Source organism: Poecilia latipinna, unplaced genomic scaffold (genome assembly GCF_001443285.1).
Source record: "Poecilia latipinna isolate Pla-1442-1.1 unplaced genomic scaffold, P_latipinna-1.0 Scaffold681, whole genome shotgun sequence".
Lineage (NCBI taxonomy): Eukaryota > Metazoa > Chordata > Actinopteri > Cyprinodontiformes > Poeciliidae > Poecilia > Poecilia latipinna.
In genome coordinates, this window is record NW_015113297.1 from 4,741 (window position 1) to 29,085 (window position 24,345).

The 24,345-nt window shown below is 39.4% G+C and overlaps 2 protein-coding genes across 5 annotated transcripts; both read right to left on the minus strand.

The window, feature by feature from the left end:
* Nucleotides 1-640: 640 nt before the first annotated feature.
* On the minus strand, nucleotides 641-19,356 carry mphosph9 (M-phase phosphoprotein 9). 3 transcript variants are annotated; one of them, XM_015044530.1, is made up of 24 exons: nucleotides 19,245-19,356; nucleotides 18,285-18,556; nucleotides 16,501-16,648; nucleotides 14,263-14,352; nucleotides 13,672-14,171; nucleotides 13,052-13,196; nucleotides 12,883-12,955; nucleotides 11,699-11,802; nucleotides 10,768-10,884; nucleotides 10,212-10,654; nucleotides 9,128-9,277; nucleotides 8,831-8,918; nucleotides 8,432-8,647; nucleotides 7,825-7,872; nucleotides 7,423-7,487; nucleotides 6,241-6,342; nucleotides 5,918-6,121; nucleotides 5,684-5,838; nucleotides 4,368-4,640; nucleotides 3,552-3,672; nucleotides 3,047-3,132; nucleotides 2,584-2,783; nucleotides 2,289-2,357; nucleotides 641-1,472 (listed from the first exon to the last, which is right to left on the minus strand). In XM_015044530.1, the coding sequence occupies exons 2-24, from the start codon at nucleotides 18,518-18,520 to the stop codon at nucleotides 1,371-1,373; spliced, it is 3,735 nt and encodes a 1,244-aa protein (XP_014900016.1). In that variant the 5' UTR covers nucleotides 18,521-18,556; nucleotides 19,245-19,356; the 3' UTR covers nucleotides 641-1,370. The 3 variants fall into 3 exon arrangements, with proteins under 3 accessions (XP_014900016.1, XP_014900015.1, XP_014900014.1); XM_015044529.1 differs by having other exon boundaries at nucleotides 13,052-13,199; XM_015044528.1 differs by having other exon boundaries at nucleotides 13,052-13,202.
* A 1,636-nt stretch (nucleotides 19,357-20,992) lies between these two features.
* On the minus strand, nucleotides 20,993-23,806 carry cdk2ap1 (cyclin dependent kinase 2 associated protein 1). Of its 2 annotated transcripts, none has more exons than XM_015044533.1 (4): nucleotides 23,699-23,806; nucleotides 22,149-22,249; nucleotides 21,760-21,886; nucleotides 20,993-21,651 (listed from the first exon to the last, which is right to left on the minus strand). In XM_015044533.1, the coding sequence occupies exons 1-4, from the start codon at nucleotides 23,724-23,726 to the stop codon at nucleotides 21,584-21,586; spliced, it is 324 nt and encodes a 107-aa protein (XP_014900019.1). In that variant the 5' UTR covers nucleotides 23,727-23,806; the 3' UTR covers nucleotides 20,993-21,583. The 2 variants fall into 2 exon arrangements, with proteins under 2 accessions (XP_014900019.1, XP_014900018.1); XM_015044532.1 differs by lacking the exon at nucleotides 23,699-23,806 and adding an exon at nucleotides 23,073-23,303.
* Between the last annotated feature and the right edge of the window lie 539 nt (nucleotides 23,807-24,345).

Genomic DNA, 24,345 nt, shown 5'->3' on the forward strand with positions numbered 1-24,345 from the left:
TAAAAGTTTGTTAGCACAGGTACTTTATTTAGAAATGGTTATTTTTGAGGAATACACTGTTTAGTGGTCATTTCATAAGTGTTATTTCAGTTTATTAATATGTTTAATATATATTAATATATTAATATATTAACTGTTTTGATGGGCTGACTTCATGTCAGGCCATAAGGCAGACTGCAGACAAATCCTATTCAATTAAATTGACAATTTGCTCAAGCGTTATGTGTGACCAGAGGTAGGTACTGGTAATTACTTGAGTAACTTTTGTGAACAATATTTAAGAGAAATTATTTTGTGTATATAGAAAATGTTTTAGGTCTTTGAGTTCAGCTCATGAAAAATGGGAGCAAAAACAAAAGTGCTACGTTCATATTTTTGTTCAGTGCATGTTAAAAGATGAAATATTGTCCTTTTTTAATTTTGATTAATTTTTGTCTTGTACCCCCTTGAAGAAACCCTGTTTAGCAAAGTAGCCAATAATGGGTTACAACGTACTCACAATTCATTGCTAAAGTAAATTTGTGTAGGTCACTGGGCCCCAGTTGGCCCCCATCTAGAACAGCCCATGCCTCAACCTGGAGATGGCGCTTTGACAATAGTAATGTATCATTCTGAGCTTATAAACGAAATGAGTGCCAACTCTACTTCTATAAAAGAAGTTTATTGTGCAGTAGCATTGCAGGTCCATTGGAAACATGTCATTGTAGGAAATCGACATGGAGGAAAGGAAACAGTGCAAGGACTCCATACACAGTGGAAACAGATGGAGACTCAGTGAAAAGGTTGGATGCTGGTTTGACTGACTGGTTGATCTGCTGCTGCAGAAATGAAGTCATTCAGGAAATAAACCAATGAAAATAAAGTTTTTTCATTCAAGTAAACACATATTTCCTTCAAGTTCAAAAAGTTTGGCCCAAAGCGAAATGTACAGACAATTAAGAAAAAAAACAACTGATATGTAAAACCATGAATGTAATGTCAAATAATTGTACAATTATCAATAATAAAAAAAAGGCAGTGATGTTTCGTGCATGAATGTCTTGTGAATGTGTCTTCACATCTTAAACTCAAGCTAATTTTAAAATCTCTTCTTCATTGTGGTAAAACATCACATTATTACTTTTTTCTCGTGACTAAAAAAGTAAATGACTTTACAAATCTGTGCTGTACTAAAAAATATATTCCAAAAAAAGCTCCGATATTTTCCCGACGCGTAAAAAAATATCCCAGAGTAATGTTCGATCATACGTATAAAAACATGGTGAGCGTGTTCGATGTACAGGTGAGATCATGGCAAGGCGATTCTTCAGAAGACAATCAGTGCCGTTTGTCGAGTCGAGACACCGAGCTGTGGCAGAGGTCAGAGGTCGCTATGTGTGGGCAGAAGAACGGAGGACATGGAATCGCTTCAGAGTCATCCGGATGGAGCCCAGCTCGCGGTTCAGTCTCTCCAGACGATTCTCTAAGGCCACCTGATGGAAGGAAACAGTAAAATGCTTGAAGTAACAACTTCAACCCATAAAGGAAAACGGTAAACATTGTCTTCTCCAGGTTTCAACAACTCAAATTTAAGACTTTTTAAGACCACTACGAATTTAACATTAAGATCTGTATCTCTGCAGAAATGGATAAACTTTGTCCAGCCAACTGGTGAGAAATTTGCACTTACCCATTATAGATGCAAAAAGCTAGACACCTAGTAAGTGTATATGAGCAGCTAGCTCTGAGTGGCATTAGTGATGTCATGAAGATGTCTGAGGTCTACTCAAAATTTTGCCAGACAGAAAGGTCCCGCGACGAAAAAAGAAAAGAAAGAATGCATTGAATATGCAAGATTAAATAGTCGTGTCAATACAAAATTTAGAACTTCTAAGTAACATATTTAAGGCCAACTTAGTATTTAAAAATGAATTCAAGACATTTTAAGGCATTAATTTAGATACATGAACTTTTTAAGCAGACCTGGACCCCAACATATCAATTCTCAGAATAAATAGATTAGATTAGTTTTTAACATATTTTGAGAGTGGCAATCTATTTTATTATTGTGACTAAGATTTTATGATACATTTAATATTGTGTATAATGTTGCATCATACTGATGATTAAATTGTTCTTATGATATTCTCAGTCTTATCCATATGCTTAAGCAAGAAAACCCTTAAGTGAAATATTTCACTTATTGTTTCAATACACTAATTGTTTCCAATGTTATTTTAATATAATAAAACAGGAAATGAACTTTGTTTTAGGAGTAGTCAGTTTATAATTGTTTTCTGGCATCTCACCTCATCTAATCGGGTCTGCAGGCTCACTCTGCCACCTGCTCCAGGCATCCTGCTCAGAGCTGCCTCAATCTGCACACACACACACACACACACACACACACACACAGATAAAGCAGTGAACACACTGAAACTCAATAGATCAGAATAAAGGCAGGAGGAGGGATTGAAATGAGCGACCCACCCTATAAACCTCTTACGTAACCAGCTGAACGCGTGGTTAGAGCCGCACCTTAAAATTTATCCTTCGGAGATTAAAAAATAAAGAAACTAAGATGCATCAGACTCTCCAACACACCTGCAGTTTCTCCTGCGTCAGCTCATCAAACAGTCTTTCGGCCTCAGTCAGTGACTGGGTTCTGTCCAGGGCCAGCAGAGCCGGGTCCTCTGAGGGGTCCGGCTGCTCGGGGCCGCCGCCGTCCCTCTGCTGCTCCCAGCCCAGCTGGGTGCTGTTGTCCAGTGGTTCCATGCGGCCCCAGGGCTCCGGCTCCTGGCGCTCTGAGGAAATAAAACAAATCAAATCAACAGAATCAACAGAAGAAGAATCTACATTTATAACCAGACACAAATATTAGGTTTTCAGAAAGGGCGGAGTTCCAGATGGTTAAAGGTTTCGTTTCTCAAACAAGGCGTAAAAACAAAAATAACTTAGATGTGTTCTAAAATAAATAAACATGCCCAGAATACAATAGTAGAAAACAAAATAAAGCTTTAAGCTAGCGTGTCCCGCCCATCAGGGTTTCCAGGATTTTGTGCGTTACCTTTCTCTTCTGCTGATGTGAAGTGGAGTCTCTTCCTGGGACTGCTGCTGTGGAACGAATGCCGTCTCCTGTCAGCGTGTCCGTCGCTGTGTGGACCACAACGAGACGGTTCAGTGAGTGTGTCTTAAAGCCACCTTTACAGGGCTTACAGGAACAGAATGCAAACAGTATTTACAGCCATTTCATGATAACTTATTTGTGGACTAACCAGACAAAATGTGTTAAAAAGGGCAGCAATCTAACGCCTTCTGGTCAAATGCAACTTCCCAGGCTTTATGTAATGAAACCAACTGTTTTTGGGTTGGAATGCAGAAATGATAAAACAGCATCTTTTGCGAACTTGTTTTTTTGTAAATGTCGCTATAAACCCGAACTGTTCTTTACATTAAATGACGTTCCTCAAAAAAACTAAAATCAAACTGCAGCTGTCTTCATTTTGTATCATATCATGACGTTATACTCTTTCTGCCATCCTCTGTCGCCTGCATGATGTTTCATTTCTCACCTTTGGAGCAGGTGCTCCTCTCTCGGCATCAAGTGGCCAAAAGCAGTGGAGTAGTTCTCCGTGGGGCAGCGTTTAGGGCTGGACATGGCAGACAGGGGCGTGAGTAACGTCTCCCTCTTGGCTAAAAAGAAGAAGGAAGGAAGGAAGGTGGAGATGTCATGACCGCCATACAAACATGCAGATTTGGATAAATGTCCTATCTTGTAGTAAGATGAGGTTTCTACAAGTTTCACCAACTCAAATTAAAAATTTAAGACCTGAATCACGACAAATGTACAACAGAAAATTGCATATCCTGCCAATAAATTTGTTTATATCGACGGTAGCTGCAGCAAAGCTAGCTAGCTAGGTAACTTGTTTTTATTAAGTATTTATAGCAATCAGTAAAACATTAGCATAATACAAACAAAAAAAAAAACATCCTAGGTTGAATTTTATACATAAAAAGTGCAGAGAAAATATAAAGAGGTTATAAGATATTACTGTAATAAATTTACAGTATTATTTGGATTATTGGATGAAGCAGTGAGATAATATCACCAATTCAAGTCTTTCATGAAAATGAAGAATAAAGGACTGTTAGTACTGAACTTTGTGATATTAGCAGCTAGCTGACGGTAGCCTCAACGGCCTCAAGTCACAGAACGCAGTGAAGACGCCTGCATGTGACTAAAATTAAAGACCACAAAACTTAAGACCTGTGATTATCATATTAAGGCCAAAATACACTTAAAAATGTGAATTTAAGACATTTTAAGGCCTTGCCAAATAAATGTAAGACTTTTTAAGGATGAACGAGTTCCTGTAAGAACTTACTTGGAGTAGCAGTAGGGATGTTTCTGTGAGCTGCAGGTGGCAGTGAGGAGGACCGGTGGCCCTCGGGGGACAGACTCCTCTGAGCCCTCAGCAGGGCTGCAGTCCTGTCTGTTGCACCGCGACTTCTCAGGGCCCCACCGTCGGCCCCCATAGCTGCCGCTCCTCCTGGTTTCGCGGCCTCCGTCTCGTCCAGTACCAGGTCAGGTCGGTTCCGGACCGGATCTTTGTGTTTCCGCTCCACAAACCCAACGGTGGCCCTCTGATGGCCGACCCCTGCAGACACACAAATAAATTAAATTCACAGACCGAGCTGGTAGCAGCTGTGTTTCCTGCGCTGAGTGAAATAATAATTCTGCAGAAATACTGTTGGACATATTTGGTGCATTTCAGGATGAAAAATGAACAAAGTGCCTCCAAGACAGTTTTACTTTTATTTGTATGTGGAAAAATACGGGAAGTAACATTGTTTACTGTGACTTTAAGAACTATTCATACACTTTAAAACTTTCCATTTTTTAACTACAATGTATTTTAATAAGATGTTATCTGACAGGCCACCAAAAAAGTGGCTCAATAGTTTTTTTTTAACCAGTGAAAATCTGAAATGTGCTTTGTTCTCTTTTGGGATCTCTGCAATTTTTATGAATTTATAGATATTTGCTGATGCAAAACAGCTGAAGTTCAGTCAGATGGGATGCAGAGAATGCATGAATGTCATTTTTCAAGTCTTCCCATTGATTCTCAATTGGATTTAGGTCAGGACTTTGACTAAGCCAAGAGTCTACGACCTGCAGCTCCAGAGCTCCGGTTGGCTCTTGATAACTTTGGACAAGATTGATAAAGAATGGAGCAACGTTTGAACATTTAAAGATAATAAACAAATGCTAGTTTGAATAGTTTTTTTTATGTCCGTAGTTTGAGGAATATTTATCAAAGTACTTTTTTTTTTTTGTTTTTAAGTTGTAAATTGATTGTTTTGGAACATGTCCTGTGACATTTCAACATTTTATTGAAAGAAAAAATGTATTAATTCTCTCTCATGTAAACTTTATTTTATTTTAAAACCTAAAAGCAAAAACAAAAATTGTTTTTCTTTCATCTAAAACTCAAAAGAAATTTCCTAGAGTAGATGTAAAAAAAAAAAAAAAGCTATTTGGTATTAGTAAGTAGTTCAAAATCGATGACAACATTTCTGTTGTAGATATTTGTTCTTTTTCTTGAAGGTGACCCAATATTTGTGTTTCTAAATGAGTTTTATTCCACTGTTTTTATTGCCCCTGAGGGTCCCTGTGCAGCTGTATGAGTGTAGGGCTCACAGGGGGCCCGGGTCTCCGTGGCTCTGGTCTCCTCCAGCTCGATCAGGGCCCTCATCATGGGCGTCAGGGGGCTGGAGCCGTCTCTCCGCCCGGCGCTCTGCTCCTGCTGTCTGCTCTGAGGCAGAGTCTGCTCACACTCAGGTGGAGACGCACACCTGCACACCAGAAAGCGAACCGTTCACACTCACGCCCAGGTCCGGCTTTAACGCCGTGCTCCCGACTCTAAACACACACCTCCAGCTGCCGCCAGAGGAAGAGACGTCCACAGACGACATGTCGTTTATCGGGTAGGGAGATCGCTTGTGAGCGTTTGATTGGCTGGTCTGAGTTAGCTGGGAGTTTCTGCCGCCGTTCGGTTGGTCAGACCTCCTCCAGGTGACGTCCGGCTCTACTTTACCTTTGCTGGGTGACAGCAGCAAGTCGGGATGGTGGAAGAGACTGCAGACATATTCCGGACAGTCATTCACTCTGGTTAGTAAGTAAGTGTTACAAACTTTTCTCCTCTCAGACACTGAAACGCTGCGGCTTTAACTGTGAACAACATTTGAAGAGCTCACCCTGCCCCTGAAGGCTGGGCGTTACTGTGGGGGGCGTAGCGGACCCGGGCCTGGTTCTCGTGCTCCAGCTGCATCACCTGGGACTCCAGCTTTGAGATGACTCTAGGAGAGATTTACAGAGATGGACGTGGTCATGAATACAGCAGGAAACACCCTCAGGTAATCTGGGTTTATGTGTGGGGAATGACACAAGTAAGAGTAGAAAAGTATTTGGTAAAAAGGATAAAAGGATACTCCAGTACTGATTAAATGGTTAGAATAAAAAAATCAATCAAATTAAATCATCAGATGGACCAAAACANAATGTGATGTGGAAACTTTGGTGTTTTAAGGACCAAAGTGAAAGTAATTCATATTAATAACATAATCACGAAATAACAAAAGCTGCATTCCCATTTACCATATAATTGCATAAATTGGATTTACAAAAATAATTTTGATTAATGGACACACGCCTATTTAGAAAAAAACTAACATTTTTAATAAAGTTTTTGCGCTAGGTTGAGGTGGTTTTTAGATTTTATCGAAATGAGTGTAATTTGCAAAACTGCAATGCAAACTATTTTCATGTCATACAAGTCACGTGATCAACAACCGCATGTTACTACTGGAGGAAACAACAAAGAAGATAACAGGAAGTGGTAGTAGAATTGATTTTGAATGAATTATCATATGAACAAACTTACCGATTTTAATTACCTTTCTTATTTAATGGAAACACTGCAGTGTAAAATTGTTTTTTTTTTCCAACATGAGCAGAAATGGACAAAGGTTTGCAAACATTTGTAATGGAAATGTGGCTGAAATCAGGCAAAAGAGACACTTTTCCAAATCAGTTTCTTTAAATACAAAATATATGAAACCTTAATGAAAACTACAGATGTGTGCCTGGTGACTATTTTGGTTAAAACATTATTGTTCTTCATTCAGTGAAGTTACTCGTAGGGGACAGAGTATACAGAAATGTTACTTGAGTAAGAGTAGTGAAACGCCATAATAAAATTACTCAAGTAAAAGTAAAAAGTACAAGTAAAAACACTACTAAAACTACATGTTTTCCAAAAAGTTAAAAATGTAGCTAGTTACTGCCCAACTCTGCATACATCTTAATTTTGTAGAAGTCAAAATTAATTGGATTATGTATTTTTTAAAAAGTTACAAAATCTAACCAGTATGTGTTACCTCTTCAGCTCAGATATCTGATCGTTTGCATCGACTAGCTTGCTCTCTGCTGACACCAGGTTGTTCTGTAGGAACAAAAACAGAAGTAGCACCTGAAGTTAGCGAAATGTGACTTTACCTGTGTGGAACTTAATGCCATGTTAAAGGATGAGGTTTGTAATGACATATATGAGACAGATGACATTAAATCTGCCTAGCTGCGTTGCTATCACATGACCAAACAAAACCACATAAAACCCAAACAAACAGCAACATTACAGAAATAAACATCAACTATTATTATTAGTCCTGTCTCACTTATGGGATTGATGCCAATATTAAAACAAAAAGACAAATATCGGCTGATACTGAGGTTAATGAAGATGTGACATAATGTTACAATACCAGAGGAAATGACTTTACCTTTGCTGCTTCGTGTTCCTTCATCAGAGAGTCGTATTCCTTCAGTAGCTGAGGGGAAGAAAGTGAAGTGTTGTAAATTATGGCTGCCAGTTAACAGTTGTACAAAAAAACTATTACATTTTTCCACTGGTGTAAAAACTGTCATTTGTTTCTGTCTTTATCAAACATTTCTTATTCAGGGTATCACTAAACTTCACACAGTAACTGTATTTAATCATATCTTCGCATTTATTGATATTTATTGAGGCTCCCTCTGCTCAGTGGACAAAAAAAACAAGTAAAATTAACAATTATCTCAAACATGGCAGTTTCGTTTTTGAAAACGAATTCTAATATTAAAATGAAATATCAGAATTCTTATCAAAATAAAAAAAATTATCAGAATAATAAATGATAAAACAATACAATAAACACCCACCTTTAATATTTACTCAATCATTTAGAAGAAAAAAGGGTTTTTGGTTTGAAAATGTTTATTTTGTTGCTATATATAGTTTACAATTAAATGTGATTCATTTCTATTACTTAACCCTGCAGTTAACTCAATCAGAAGTTTGCTACTATTGTTTACATGATATCTGATCTTTATGGACTCTGTCAGACTCACATCCTGCAGCATCTTGTACTCCCTCTCCCTCCTGGCCTCCTTGTCGTCTGCCTCCCTGCAGGCTTTCTGCGCCGCCTCCTCCAGCTGACGCACGCGGCTCTTTAAGCGAGCTGCCAGGCTGTCTTTCTCTTTGGCTGAGCGTTTGCTCTCTTCCAGCCGCTGCTGCAGGGAGTTCACGGCGGCTCCGGCCACGGCGTAGCGCTCCGGCCATTCGGCCTGTGAAAACAAAGTCACTCGTATTCAAAAGCTGCCCAAAAACGATGCCTGAACATCGGCATAGCTTCCTCTGTTCGGCCTGCTAGCTTCTTGCTATCTCTGCTTTGCTTGTTTAGGAAATTATGATAAGTTCCCTCAAGGTAATGAGCTGCAAATTTTGTATGAAAATGTTTTTGCAGATACCAGGTGTTTCTCCAGCAACATGTTTGTTGCCTCCAGTTCCTGGATGCGACCTGTTGCCTCAGCCAGAGCTTTTTCTAGATGTTTGCACCTGCAGATAAACAACAGGATGAATAAAATGAATCTAAACTGTAAACATTTATCATTAACAATGCTAATCCCTTTTTACATGTTCTCAAATGCATCTAAAAAAACTTATACTTTTGGCTTTTGCTCGTTTTTCTGGCTATTTTATGTTTCTGCTGACCTTATCTGGTTTGCAACAAGGCAAAAAACACGGGCGTGTGAATGACTGCAAACCTCTCTGTCAGGGCCTGATTGCTCTTCTCTAGATCCTGAGGCAGATCTCGGAGTTTGAGTTTGTCTCGCAGGATCTGGATCTCAGACTCGTAGTAGGCCTTCAGATCAGCGATGTGTCGCGAGTGTTTCTCTCTGAGGTTCTGCCGCAGTCTGGGGGGGAAAAGGGAAGGAAAAAAGAAACTTGAGACACTTTCATGTTATAACAAGGCGCAAAACTTATTAAAGCAAGAATTCTGTACCCAGTTAAACCAGAAACCTTCATGTTATAACAAGACGAGTTTTATGTCTTGCAATAACAACAAATATAAGTTTTATATCTCGCTTTAACGAGAAACTTCTTCTTTATATTAAGATTTTAAAAAACGCTCCTCTGACAGTTTACGAACTTTAAAAAGGCAAAAGAAGGGATCACTGTGACCTTTTTTATTTAAATGAGAACACATTTCATTTAAATAAAGGCCAATAAAACAAAACTCGTTAAAACGAGAAAACCTTCTCGTTTTAATGAATTTTGTATGTTGTTACATCCAGAAACTCTCATGCTACAGCGACATAAACCAAGAAACTTTCTTGTTTTAACAAGAAACTGTCAGAGGGACAAGATAAAAAAAAATACACACCTCTGACAAATTTAGGTTATAAAGAGACAGAAAACTCATCATGACAATGTTTTCTCGCTTTTGTGTCTCATACCCAGAAACCTTCTCGTTATGAAATATAACACTCGTAAAAATGAGAAACTTTGTTGTTATAGCAAGACATATTTCTCACTATGATGAGAAACTTTTTGCTATAGCAAAAATATAAAAATACACCTGTGACAGTTTACAATCATAAAAAGGCATTCCTCTGATGTTTCCTATTTAAAACTGGGAACATATTTTGATTACAACAAGATATAAAACTTGTACAAACAATAAATATTCTTGTTTTATTGCTATAACGACAAACATTTTTTCTATAGCAAGTTACAAATACACACTCCTCTGATTGTTTACACGTTTACTGTATGTTTACAAGCTTGGTGACTGCTGAAATCAGGCAGTGAATATTTTCTACAAGGTGTCTGTAACATCAGACTCACAGAGACAGGACGACGGGGTCCTCCAGGGACGAAGCTCTGTCCATGTGCGGACTGGCTGACGGCGGTTGCCCGCCTCCAGGGGCGGCGCCGGGCTTCAGGGTGCTGGTGTAGGTGCGGCTCCCCTCTTCCTCGCTGGCTAACGGTGCACTCGCCCTGCGCTGCTGGCTGCTTTCTCTGACCGCCAGTGACGGATTCCCTTGAGAACTTTGAGTCTTAGCTGGAGGTTGTCCAACAGCTGAAGCGCTGGACACGTCAGAGACGCAGTCGGTGTCTCCAGGACGGGGGCTGCCCTCCGCCATGCTGTCGGGGGTCATAGAGGTCCCCAGTCTGGGGTAGGGGTGTGGCGGAGGGGCAAACGACGGGCTGCTGAAGTGAGAAGGTGAAGTGAAGCCAGATGTTCGATCCGACTGCTGCGTGCCGGCTGCCGGATCCAACGTCAGCACCTTAGCAACGGAGATATGAGGTTAGCAACGGACCGAGTCGGATCGTTTTCTACAAAAGTCAAAAGTTTAGAAGAGGTAAAAACAGATTTGGGTCTCTGAATGAAAAGACAGACCTGTGGTGACAGAGGGCTGGATGTGACAGAACCTTCCCAGTCGGTTTGTTTACAGTCTTTATGTTTGTTCTGGTAGATTTCTCTGAGGGACAGCCGCGGCTCCTGGGATGGAGTTTGCTGGAGACACACAACCATCCTCAGCTTTTAGTCCAACTCAACTTTTTCACAAAAACATCGTCATTGCAACTTTTACATTCCTTAAGGATGTAAAAATAAACTGAGTAAAAACATGAAAAGTTTAGAAGTGCTATAAAGCACACTAATCATCTTTATTTCATTTGTTTTGCTACAAAACCAGATGTAGTTATGATTATTTAATTTCCCTTTGGGATTAATAAAGTATTTTTGAATTTGAATTGAATTGAATCATTGTCTTCGGTTAACAATTGCTACACAAACATTTGCAAGAAAAAAAAAAAAACTTGGAAATTTTTGAGTTTCAAAAGCCGATTTTGTTTTTTTTACTTTTGAAACTCTGAGATTTTCAAGTTTTTCCCAGAAAATTTTCCGAGCTTAATCTCAAAATTTCTGTTTTTTTCTATAAAATGTTCAACTTTTCAAACTCTGAAATTTTCTTGATTTTTATTCTAATGAATTTCTGAGATTAATCTCAAAATGTATTTATTTTTTTCTAAAAACTTTTCAAACTTTGTTTTGCCTGTCCCCCAGTTTTCCTATATACAACGGCCCTGATACGCTGTGGTACATAGCACTGATGTAGAGATCTGAATCTTCTTTATCTGAAGGTGTGTTTTGGCGCCACCTTCTGACTGGTACTATTATTGTCCCCGTCAGCACATACAGTCAACATATGAGCGTCATGCGGCTCTTTTACGGGGCAGAAACAGACATCGACGTTTACGTGGCGTAGGACAGCCAGGTGGACTGGGAGGTTTGAATTTGGCTGAATGCGACTGAGCTGGTGACTCACAAGACTCATGGAAGCCTCTTGCAGAAGGAGATACGCTCCGCTGTCAAAGCTGTCCGGAAGGGGCCGATACAGATCGCATTCGTTCAGACGCCAGTAAGTCAGACCTGAGACAGACACAATGAAAAGTCTGTAGAGTGCTTTTTCACATTATTCATCCATTCATTTGCATGTTTATGTCGGTGTAGTGGCCTACACTACACTACTGACACTACACTGGTTGAAGTTCCAAAAACTGGAACTTCAACCAGTTCCAGTTATTAGTGTGTCACCAAATTACACAGTTCAATCCTGCAAAAGGTCATGCAAAATCAGCAGACCTCCACATTACTTTGCAGTAATGTGAGTTCCTCAAGTTTTTCTGAAGAACGGTCAAAAAGTTTGAGCTTAAGTGATGATAACTCCAACCTGCAGGTGGCAGTGTTTTCTTTTACGACACTGTTGCGTCAGTCTTACTTGGTGTCAAGTTATAGTCCGCAATCAATACGGCAAGCAACAAAAAGTTACATTTAACGTCACACATAGGTGCAAATGTTGCAAAATTCCTTGCAAATATTTTTTTAAATATCAGAAAAAAAAACAGACAAATTCTGGACAGACTGAAAAATGTGAAAAGATTTTCAATATTATTTTATTTTTAAGAAATACTTATCGAATGCAGATTATTATTCATGGAGTCTGCAGGAGACGCAGAACGATCCTCAGCTTTTGATTCGGCTAATGATAAATTAGCTGAATTAATTTGTCATTAGTTGACAATTTAATTAGTTGACTGGCCAGAATAAATTCTGGCACAACCGGCCCTTTAGGAAGATTTATGACCTCCATTTGGCCCAAAATGAGGATGAGTTTGACCTCCTGGTGTGGGCCAGTCTAAACTACTGAGCAGTACTATAAACCGTAAATACACTGAGCATCACTCTTGATCTGAAAATATATCCATGATTCACACTGCTACTGATGCTCTCTACTGACCTATAATATGATCATAAATGAGATTTTATTCAGTGTCAAAGGAACATAAGACTGCTTTTAGAATCAAATCAAAACTATTGTTATCAGGCAGTGTGAAATATTATTATGGTCGCCTCAGGAGTGTATCAATAACTACAGAAGATGAAAACTAAAGTGCATGGTTCCTTTGGCCTCGTCTTTTCTTCTTTTTTTAATTGAAGTCTGTGAATTACCTGAAGCCTCTGACATCAGGCTGTCACTGCGCCGCAGAGGGAAAGAGCTGGATGACAGCCCGGCCGATCGATGCTGAAACACAACGGAGATAAGTGGATGGGACTCAGGAGCAAGAAAAAATGGTTAGAGCAACCAAAACAGACAAAACTACTACAAATGTTAAAATACCTGGTCGTGAGAATCTGGTTTCTCCAGCAGACTCTGCTTGCTGTGAGGTAACTCCTGGTAGTCTGAGGTTTGTGCTGTGCCGATTCCTGCCTTTGTCTTCCTGGCTCTGAGTTTCTGCCTCTGGGCCCAGGAGGTCAGCTGCTGGCTGCTGCTGCCAAAACGATGGAGAATACACTTTATTTTTAACTAAAAACATGCAACTTCATTCTCCATTTCCCCAATCTAACAAATAAAAGATGAATTCCATAAAATGATGCAGGTACAGCAGCAACACGTTGATATAATAATTTGTGGTACATTCTGTGACAAACCCAACTTCAACCAGTTCCAGTTATTAGCATGAAGAAACCTGCCCACATGGAGCTCATGCATCCTGTGGTCTTTTACTGGCCACCACAGTTGGAAGCTGCAGCTCATAGGTGGAGCTTTGTCCTTGGAGGCGGGCCTAGGCCCCTTCAACCGTTTTGCACAGCTGAACGGTTGCCACGGGACATTAAAGGACTCAAACATGCATTAAAGAATCAAATCAACACTCCAGGAGTGTTTAACACTGATGTAAAGTGCAAAAACATTAACTTTCCATGACGCTGCCCCTTTAACAGGTTAAAGTTTGGACATACCTGGACGTTTTCTGCTGGTACACAGATGGAATAGGTTCATTGACGGCGTTGGGCCGCTCACTGGAGAAGTCCTGCTGGTACTCTGCCAGAGTCGTCTGCATGTCTTCCTGGAGGATGCTGGTCCACCTGTGCTTCCGCCCGGCGTCGCCGTCCTCCCCGTCTTCATCAGGAGTCACCCCGGGTTCGAAGCCAGTCTCCCACAGCGTTCCATAGCCGCTGCTGAGCACCGTGGTGGTCCGCTCCTCTCCCTGGTTGGCGGTCTCCAGCCCGGGAGGCGGAGGGGACGGGGTGCTGAAGGGTGTGAGGATGGGGGCTCCCAGGCTCTCGTTGTCACTTGGCACGTTTTTGGGAAGCGGGCGTTCACTGGAGATGATGGAGAAGATGCAGTCTTTAGCATCTGGGGACGTTTTGGTGATGGAGGGGAACTCCGTCTGCGGCTGACCGCTGCTGGTCTGGCGGTTCTGGAGCTGAACCAGGGCCTTAATCTCATCCTGAATCAACTAAACAAAAAACAAAAAAAACAAGATATTTAAAAAGGAGAAGAAAAAAATTTTATCACATGAAAGAACTCGATAGCATACGTTTGCTTACCTGTATTTGGCACTGATATTGTTCTTGCTGAGCAAGTATTTGCTCTTGGTATTGCTTTTCAACCAGCTGAAACAAATGCAACCATCGACCCTGATGAAGACAAAAACCATTTGACAAACAATCAGTTTGTAACTTGAACTTTTAAACGGTTAATCTTGTTTAGTGTTAATATTTCCTAACTTCAAAGGTGCACAGCTTCTAAAGTTTTCCCTTGTAATATTTTAAGCTGCCACTTCATCCAAATGCTCTAAAAAGAACAAAATGTCCGGCAAACATTGTTAGAAGCCAAACTGTAAGGAGCAACTATTGCAATGGAACGATAAACCAGTTAGAATTCAATTATTCAGAGGAAGCAGAAAAATCTGATACGGGTTTGTTTTCTATTATGGGCTGTTGAAAAAAAGGAGGAGTACGTTTCTGCTGAAAAACTCAAAAATTTGGTGATTAGATCTCAGAAATTGTCTTGAAAGGCAAGAAAATTTCTGAGTTTGAAAAGTCAAAACAATTGCAAGGAAAAACTAATTTTGAGATTAACCTCAGAAATGCTCAAGAAAAGGTAAACATGGAAATTTCTGTGTTTCAAAAGTGAAACATTTTCAAGTTTTGAAACAAAGTTTTTTCAAGAAAATTTCTGAGATTAATCTCAATATTTTTTTCTAGCAAATTGAAAATTTCTGCATTTTTTCTTATGAATTTTCAACATTTGGGGCTCATAAATTTCCTTGATTTTTCTAAAAAAATTTCTGAGACTAATCTCAAATTCTTTTTGTGTTTTGGCAGAAATTTACACCTCATTTTTCCCCCATCTACAACGGCCCTCAGACGCCATCATAGTTTTCACACACTAACACTGAGGAAGTCATTTGGATTTAAAATCTCCAAAGTTGCTATTCACATTATGAATATCTCTGAGCACCGTAAGAGGTCTCCGTTTCTGAAAGCAGGTGTTGGGACTCTTCGTTTTGTGTTCATATTAATTAATGTAATGCATTTTAATTCCTTTGCAATATTAACCAACCCTGGATTTTCTTGACATGTTATTAGAAGGCTGGGTAAAAGAACTTCCATTTATTTTTGCAAACATCCTTTCTCTGCAACGTTTCTTATATCTTGTATTTACTGTTGGCTCCAGTAAATATAAATTAAAATAGATAAGGGGCAACAAAAAAACACGTAAAGCAACCATGTAAAGGGTTGTGTTATAATTGTTAGAACCATGCAGCAGACTAAATGTGACTTGTTTTCAGAAATAACACCAGTTCACATGATGCATCCTTGTTGGTCCCAACAGACTGAGAACAGTCATCCTTCCACACAATTTTACCTTATGGCTTGGATATCAGCCGTTCATTGAAGAATCTAGCTGAGGAATCTTCACGGTAAATAAGGAGACACAAAATACACACTAAAAAAAAGTTTAAAAATCAAACATTTACTTTGAGACAGAAAAAATTAAAACTCGTGAAAGTGCAACGTATAAATAAATCACAAGGTTTTCTTCAAAGCAAATTGTTAAAGTGTATTTCTCTGATAGAAAAAATGCCCATCAACAACAGAAACCCAATACCAGGTATGACTGACTTTGTAGTGAATGTAAAAGCAGAATGTAACTACTCACTGAAATTACTTCTGAAATTAATATGTCAAATGAATGTTCAACGCAGAAGAAAAAAGATGGAGTAAACACCCCCAAAGAGCTGGAATGCAGTGGAAGTGAGTTTGTTTCATGAGAGGAAACAGAGCAAAAAGGCAGATTTTCATGGTTTACCCTCAACTGTTTACCAAATAATGAAAAGCAATCATATCAGTGGCAAAATAATAGAGCAAAAAAGTGGCTTGTGGATAAACTCCATTAGCAGCTCGTTCCCCCAGACACCGAGTTTAAAGGGATAGTGACCTGCTAAGAACAATCACTTCAGGTTGAACTGAACTGCGTCAGTGTTTCCCCTGCGCATCACTTCCTGTGTATGAAAACTTCAGCTGCAGTGTGGTGCTGTACCAGTACTATGGGCTCTCTACAGATGTGTGTGCATGTGTGTGTGTCTGCAGAACTGACAGGTGCGATCCACAGAAAAAACTAAAAGTGACAGCTCAGAGGCGAGGCTGTCGGCTGCAGAAGAACAACTGCTAAAGCAGCAGTTCCTGGCTTCACTTCAGACAGCACCAGCGTGTGCTTAGGACCTCATTTACATACTGTCTGTGTAGTTTTATCTTTCAGGCTGTGTGATTAACTCCCACCTCACAGTCCTTCCAGATCTCTGGGTCTGTTTCTCCGCTGCTCTGAATCTCCTGCACCAAGGCCCTCAGGGTCTCCAGGGAGCTCGGGTTGATGAACGGCAGCGTCTTCCCATGCTCAAATGCTTCATCTGTGCTCAGACAGAGGTTCCTACGACAACATTGCACTGAAATTACTTATAAGATACAGGAAAGCAAATTTAAAAGACAGACTAAGGCTTTTCTGGTATCATTTTTCTTTGCAAAATGCTACAAAGAATAAAAAAGGCAAAGAAAATTTTAAGAAATGAAAAATATTACAACCGTGGTAAGGATATGTCTTATAATCAAGATTCTCATTTAATGCGAATATTTACAAACTGTTACACCAACACCAAGTATAGGATATATCAAAACATTGCTCAAGCAAGAAAATACGACTGTCTATTAGAAAAAAAGGAGAGTAAGTTTTTGCCAAAAAATCTGACATTTTTCTAGAAAATGAAATACTAAATATTTCAGAAAAAAACTTTGAAATTTGTGAGTTTTAAAAGTAACAGATTTTCTATAAAAATAATTTTAAAAACATGTTTTTACTTTTGACACATTTTTGATATTAATCTCAAATTTCCAAAGTTATTTCTTGAACATTTTCAAGTGTTTCCTTGTTCTTTCTAGAAAATTTCTGAGATTGATCTCTAAATTCTGAACTTTCCTGGCAGAGTTATATATACCAAAAAACTTTGTGCGACTATACTATGCACAAGTATTATTGGTGCTGGTAAAAGAAATCTAGAATGAATATACAAATAATAATGTATTGCTAAATGTACATAAGAGGCACCAATAAAAACAATATTGAACTGTTTACGACAGTAATACTATTGAACCTAGCATTTTCAGACAGTCTGAGTGTGAGGATTACTGGTGTTGAGCAATCTGGTGGCCAATGGGAGATCACTATTATTACACGTTTCCTTTTATCTCACAATTATTTGCTATTTGGTGCTTATTGTTCACATATAGAACCAAAAGAAAACAACAAAAAAACAAACAAACAAACGACTATGGTAGCATTGTGGCAATATGAGAAAAGGTTCAAGTACTTTTCCAAGGCGCTTTAGGTGATTTTTTCTTGAACTTTTTTTTTTTTAAACAGCTGCAGTTTCACAACTGCAAAACCCGCTTCACAGCTCACGCTACAGTTTACAACATGACTTTCATTTCCTTCATTACAAATTAAGGCAGCTCATGACGTTTTCTGACAAGATTAATAAGAAACAGGAAAAAATAGCAATAGGAAATAAATCCATTAGTCTCATGGTAAATTAAAACTAGCTCAATCATTTCCATTTGTGTGATGTTTTCTTTTTTCCCCCTTTCAACCAAAAATTGGATTTGGTGCTTTGGACTTCTTTTTTTTTTTTTTTTGAAGAACAATTTTGTTTACAGCGGCTTCATAATTCATTTTATTTGTTGTTTTGTTTTTTTATTTTGGATACTTAAAATGTCTTCCCGTTCCAGTGTTAAAAGCTTGTTGATGTTTGAGAATATGTTCTCTTATTATTACCGATATACTATTGTATAATATCGTTATCTCAAAACAACAATATCAGGGTTTATCGCAACAACTTCTGGGACGATTCAGTGTCCAGCAAAATTTGTTATAGTGACAGGCTTAACCAGAACATCTGAATAATTTAATATAAACGCAGATTATATCCGAAATTGCATCTTTTACTCTTTTACACATTAACTGTCAAGTCTCCATTTTTCACGCAGAGCACGGTGTGTGTGAGTGGCAGCACCTGATCCTGTTGCACGCCGGTGTGATGTCCACATGCCTGCTCTCCACGGCGCCTCCCGTAGTTTGGGAGACTGTGTGCCTCTCCTCCAGGACGGCCAGGCCCGAGGCTGACGTCCCCTCGGAGGACACCAGGGAGGTCTCGCTCTCCTTTCCTCCATCTCCGTCGGCGCTGGCGTGGCAGTGGCTCAGAGCCCCCGAGCTGGACACGTCCTCGGAGATACTGTCATCCGTGGACATGTTTACGGGCCCATCTGGAGGGGGTCTCTCTGACAGCTGAGAGCCAAAACAAAGAGAAAACAGGGCTGAGTTGGAGTGAGCGTCTGAAGGCGCTGCACAGCTGTTGCAAGTGCCAGAAAAAGCCTCTGTAACCTTGGTTTAGGTGGGCACTATCAGTAAATCCCAGAATTACTATACAGCCGCGATATTTACACGTAACATATCCGGTAAACATGTATTAAAACAAACAACAAAAAATAAATAAATAAAATATAAAATGACGTTCAGGTGTCAGTGTGACGCATTAGCATCAATCTCTGAGTTTTAAGCATCAGGGGTTACGTTTCCTTTAATTTAAAAGCTAGCCTGAATACGGCATGTTTAATTAATGTACTGCTAATTAAATTAGCAGAAATAATTAACGCAGAAGAGGCAGGCAATATCACAATATATTATTAGGAGCACCATTAGCTGTCAGAGCTATAATGTCTGTAGCACCGACACTTAAAGTTGCCAGTCCTGAATCTGTTGGACAGAGGTATCCAGCTGCAGCTAACAACACCTGCAACTAACGAGCCTTTCAAATGGTTAGCCAGTTAGCTCAGTTTGGCTAAGTTGGTGTATTACAGGTTAAGAAACACAGAGACAAGCAGGACAGGACTAGTAGTAGCATTCAACTGCAAACCGCTTCACAAGACCAGGCAGTGTGGCTAGTACAGCTTACACCAAATAATAGTTAACCTACCGGTTGGTTTCTAATGTTATTATATCCATATTTCTCTGAGAGTAGTCGGACTCGCTAGCTGTGAGCTGGTTGGCTGCTGCACTGCAGTGTTCGCTGTCCGCTGAACGTTTACAGCCCCCAACGCTATTGGTCAGAATGAGATCTGAAATACAGACGCGTGATTGGTTAGTATTTTCACATTTTATTTCTATTGGTCGAGGGAGAAGATAAGGAGTGTATAAATACCGGGCCAAACTGATAGGCGGACAACTCCAACTAAAGGATGCTAGAATCTTATTTTGACGAATAGCTGTTATTTATACTATTTTATGCAGACCCTAAAACACTGCTTTTGAATTCTGATGGAGTTTTGATGTCCCACCAAAATAAATGTTTTACTCATACAATTTTTAAGTTTTCAGGTGCTGCCCAGATCATATTAATGTTTTCCTTTCAACATCTTCATTTGAAATAATTGCAAGAAATGTCACCATACACTGAAAAAATATATAAATTAAGAATATGTAGTGACAATGCCAGGCCTGTATGTGGCAATGTAATACAGTTAGTAACATCCAATAGTAAACAAAGGAGGCAAACAACATGCATTTGAATTTGCTGCTGGGATTGAGAGTTTGCTTAAAAGTGGGAATATGACCTGACCATGTTCAGAAATTAAAGTATTGCTGTCTTCTCCAATTCCAACAAATTGGAGAAGACAGTTCTCTAATTAGAATATAGTATTTTCAAAAATATTCAACCATTTGAAACCAAATAATAGGCCTCTAAAGCTCAGTGCCCAACGCTACTTCCTTGGTAAAGAAAGCATTCCACGCGGTGGAGCTCACGACCCATGTGTAGTGGCCATCATGGGTTCGAGTCCCGGCCCAATGACCTTTTCCGCTTCCCCCTCTCTCACAACCAAAATAGCATTGTGCAGCGCAACAAAACAAATCAATTTGCAGTAATGGATGCTTTCTTTTTTTATGCGTCATGTTGGGGTTATGTTTTAACAGTTTATCAAAATTAAATGCTGTACAATTTTGCCTGAATGTTAAAAGTGAGATTTGACTTAAAGTTACACTGAATGTGAGAAACATTTTAACTTCATTACAAAAGTTTAGTGCATGATGTTAGAGCAAAGGGGAGGATTTAGAAAGAACTTTTTACATCTGTAGAACATGAGTAAAATTAAGCATTAGTATCAAAGTTTTAGTAAGGGTCATCATGGACGGTGGTGCTGTAGGCAGAAAGGATCTCTGGTAGCAGTCAATCTCGCAACGCATCTGACAAGACCTCTGACTGAAGAATTCCCTCTGGGATTGTTGAAGTATTTTTGGATGGAATTCGAATGTTACTGTACATCTCGTGACTGCTACGAGATGGCAACAGAGACAATATTCCACGGTAACATGTTCTGGATCAGTTGTTGACTGCTAACCCGCTAACTCGTTTGCTTTTGCCGGTCTTTTTGTCTGGCTCTGCATCCATGAAGGCCTCCCTTTTTAGCCACTCTGGGATTTGGGAGACATAGTTCAGGTACTATTTAAGTTTCTGAGATGCCAGTCGGCTGGTCCCACTTGTAAAAACAATATTTTGTTGACAATGGTTACGCACCATTACAACTGTTAGAAAGCAAAAACATAAAAAATAAAAAAATCAAAGCACAGTATCAAAATTGAAACACATTGAATCACAATATCCACTGTATTGAAAATACAATTTATTACACAGAGTAATAAATACATACAAAGATGCAAGTAGTAGCATTTTCCTTTTTGTTTTCGTCTTTTTAATACCAAAACCAATTTCATCACAGATGAACCAATGCGTCTGATAACATGTCCACCACTCAAGTCTTTTGTTACAAGGGTCTGAAACACAGACCCAATACTATAAAAAATAAAAACAAAGAAAGAGAGAAAAATCTATCTACTTCTGTACAAGCCATGCAGTGTCTACAGTTAACCCATGGGCCCGTTCGCATGCAAAAAACAAAACAAAAAACCCAAAAAACAATAAAAATATGAATGTATACCAATGTATTTATGTAACAAGTCAAAACTAAGATCCCCAACGGTGGAGCGTAAAAAAATTCTTTTGATTCCCAAGAAAAAAAAAAAGGAAAGAAAAAAATCCCAATTGAAAGAATTCTTCAGAACTTCTTAGAGCCGTGAACTGCATTACTGTGTTTTTTTCTCTCTCTAAGAGCTTGCACTTCAATCCTTTGTTCATTTACTTCCTCCTTGCAACGTAAAGGCCATGCACACTTCCCCCACCCCCAACTTCCCCCCCAAAAAAAAAGAAAAAGAAAAGAAAAAAAAGTAGTTCTTCTTGCAAGGAGGAATACGTGTTTATGGCTAGGACCTTGCGTTTCTTTCCGTCTCCGCCAGGCATTCACGTACCAGGCCTCTGGCGTGAATTATCCCTGTTACAGAGACAGAGTCGTATATTTCACATCAAACCGATGACACAACAGCACATATTAATGTAAATGTTCGCTTAAACTCTGCTTGTGAATCGTCCTCAACCATACCTCTTTTCAGTCTCTCCATTGCGCTCTTGCTCCCGGCGTATGTGGGCCTGATTTCCTTCCCTAGCTCTTCGATGATGGCCAGCAGCTCGGCATATTTGTTCTGAGGCACTTGGCTGCCGGTGGAGCCCTGGGCCGGAGCAGAAGCAGCAAGATTTAAACATTTCAACACAGAGATCTTTGTCCAGATGTTTTACTGCCGACTTCTATTTATTCAGATTAAAGTAGCTTTCATCAAGCCCAAATGACCATGACTCCTCCACCATGCCTGACAGTTTGAGGAATGTGTGCTGTTAGTTCATTAGATTTGTGTAAGACAAAACACAGACCACTTTTCTTCTAATCCCAAAACTGAATAAACTTTATAGAAATGGCGCTTTCCGAGAGCTCACCTGTGAGAATCCCAGAGATGGAGGTCCATAGTCACTCAGGATGGGCCTGTAGGACTGCAATGTAGCCAGGTTAGCTGCTGAGGGGGAAGGAAGGTTTCCAGCTGTTGGTACAAAAAAAAAGAGAGAAAATGTCACAGCTCCTTACTGAGGTGCAACACTGATGTATGAGCTGTTTTTATGCCATTTTATTTTCAATGTTGTTTGAATACAAGCATAATCAGTAGATTTTAAATGCAGGAAGTTTGGGTGTAACAACAGTGTCAGATTTGTAGGTTCATACAGAAAAAGTGTCCAAGTGTTGAAAATATGTATAAAAACAAGATTAATCATAAAAGTAAGATTAGTTGTAATTAATTAAATATATAATCAAATATTAACTGGCTATGTTGAGTATATATATAGAAGGTAACCGTACTAAAAAAATGTGATCGTGAACCCCGTTAGCCCTTCACCCCGGTGCTTTGTCTGCTTGTAATATTCCCTCTCCACCACCAGATGTCCTCGAAGAGACATAAAATTTCTCAGAGGCAGATCAATCGGCAGCTCCGACCGAGGAGCATCATGGAGGAAACGGAACAAGGCTGGCTAAAGAAGACATAAGTGATACATTTTTGTCACCGTGGAACCGCAACCCCACGGCGGGACCGCGGCCCCGGACCACCGAGAACCACATTTTCGGAACCCCCGACGCCTCGTCTCGCCTCCCGACCGCGTTTTTCCGCCGTCTCGGCTCACGGATGGCGCTCTTTTACATTAGTAATAATGGCGGATATGAATTAGCCTAGCTCCCAGGATCTGACCCTATATATATAACTGGACAAAAACTACAGACACGGTCTTTCTCCAGGTATTCTCCGAGACCCCGAATTTAACACTCGATTTAACAAGCGGATACTTTGATTTTCTCCCACATTTTCTCCTTACCCTGGTTCCCAGAAGTTCCCGGAATGTGCTGATGGACATTGGGTTTGTAAGACATTCCCAAAGACATTGTAAATTAAAGAAATAAAAATGACCCGAAATTCAGTGAAGCGTCTGTCTCTCACTTTTTGTTTACAACAGCGGCACCGGCAAATATGGCCGTCACTTTATATTGACACCCACAGCGCTTTCTAACACTGCCGCCATCCAATGCGGCTTTATCAAGAAAACGACTTAAAAACGGGATTTCCACCATGAAGGCGAGAAATTCGCACGCAGCCGAGCACGCGTTTTTTTTTTTTTTTTCCTCCTTTCTGACATTTAACAACATTGATCAGAAAGTTAACTCCAGTCCCACACTTTTGGAGGACTTTAATCAGGATCTAGCTGTGGAGTAATTAAGACGGGAAAAATGTTTTTGAAGCGTTACATTTGCATTTTTTTACAACAGAAAAGCGTGCTTCAAGGCAAAACATGCGACTTGATGTAAATATAACGAAATAGTTTAGACTTTAAATTCAAGCAACTATATATATATATATATATATATATATATATATATATATATATACATACACACACACACACACAAGTATGAAAGAAAAAAGAAAGAATGAAAGCAGTGATACCTGACTTTGTTTGTGGAGGAGTATCCATGGCTTCACCGACTCACTCATCAGTGGATTCAGGAGACATGTGGCCGTCTTCCATGTGAAATAATGGAGTCTTTACAGGGCTCTTTATTTCCCAGGAGTCCCTGGAGGCCACATGGTTGGTCACAATGTCTGACCCCTCAAGTCAGGACCCCAGAACCCAGACGGGATTCCTATTCTGCAAATCTATTTCAAACTAGTTTAAGCGTTTTTTTTTTTTTTTTTTTTTTTTTGTTAAAGTATAGAAGTTGCCAAAATAATAAACACCTAAATGTCACTGGAATTCATAAAAGAGCTGAATGATTTAAGCTTTGGCTTTCATTGTTCTCTATTAATTTAATTAATATGACATTCTGAGGTAAGACTAATTCACTAGTTCTGGAGCACATATAAAGATTTTAACTGACTGCAGCCATTCTCTACTTTGAAGAGCTTTGCTTATGTTTAGATTAAGTATTAAGATGATCCAATAAATAATCTAGGACAGCAAATGCTCACAAAAATGCAACATTTGTAAAGGAAACTTAAGAAAACATACTTTTGTAAATTAAGCCTTAAACTATTCACACCCACAGATTTTTCCCCTGCTTTTTGCTTTGTGAAGGTCACAAAATTCAACAGAT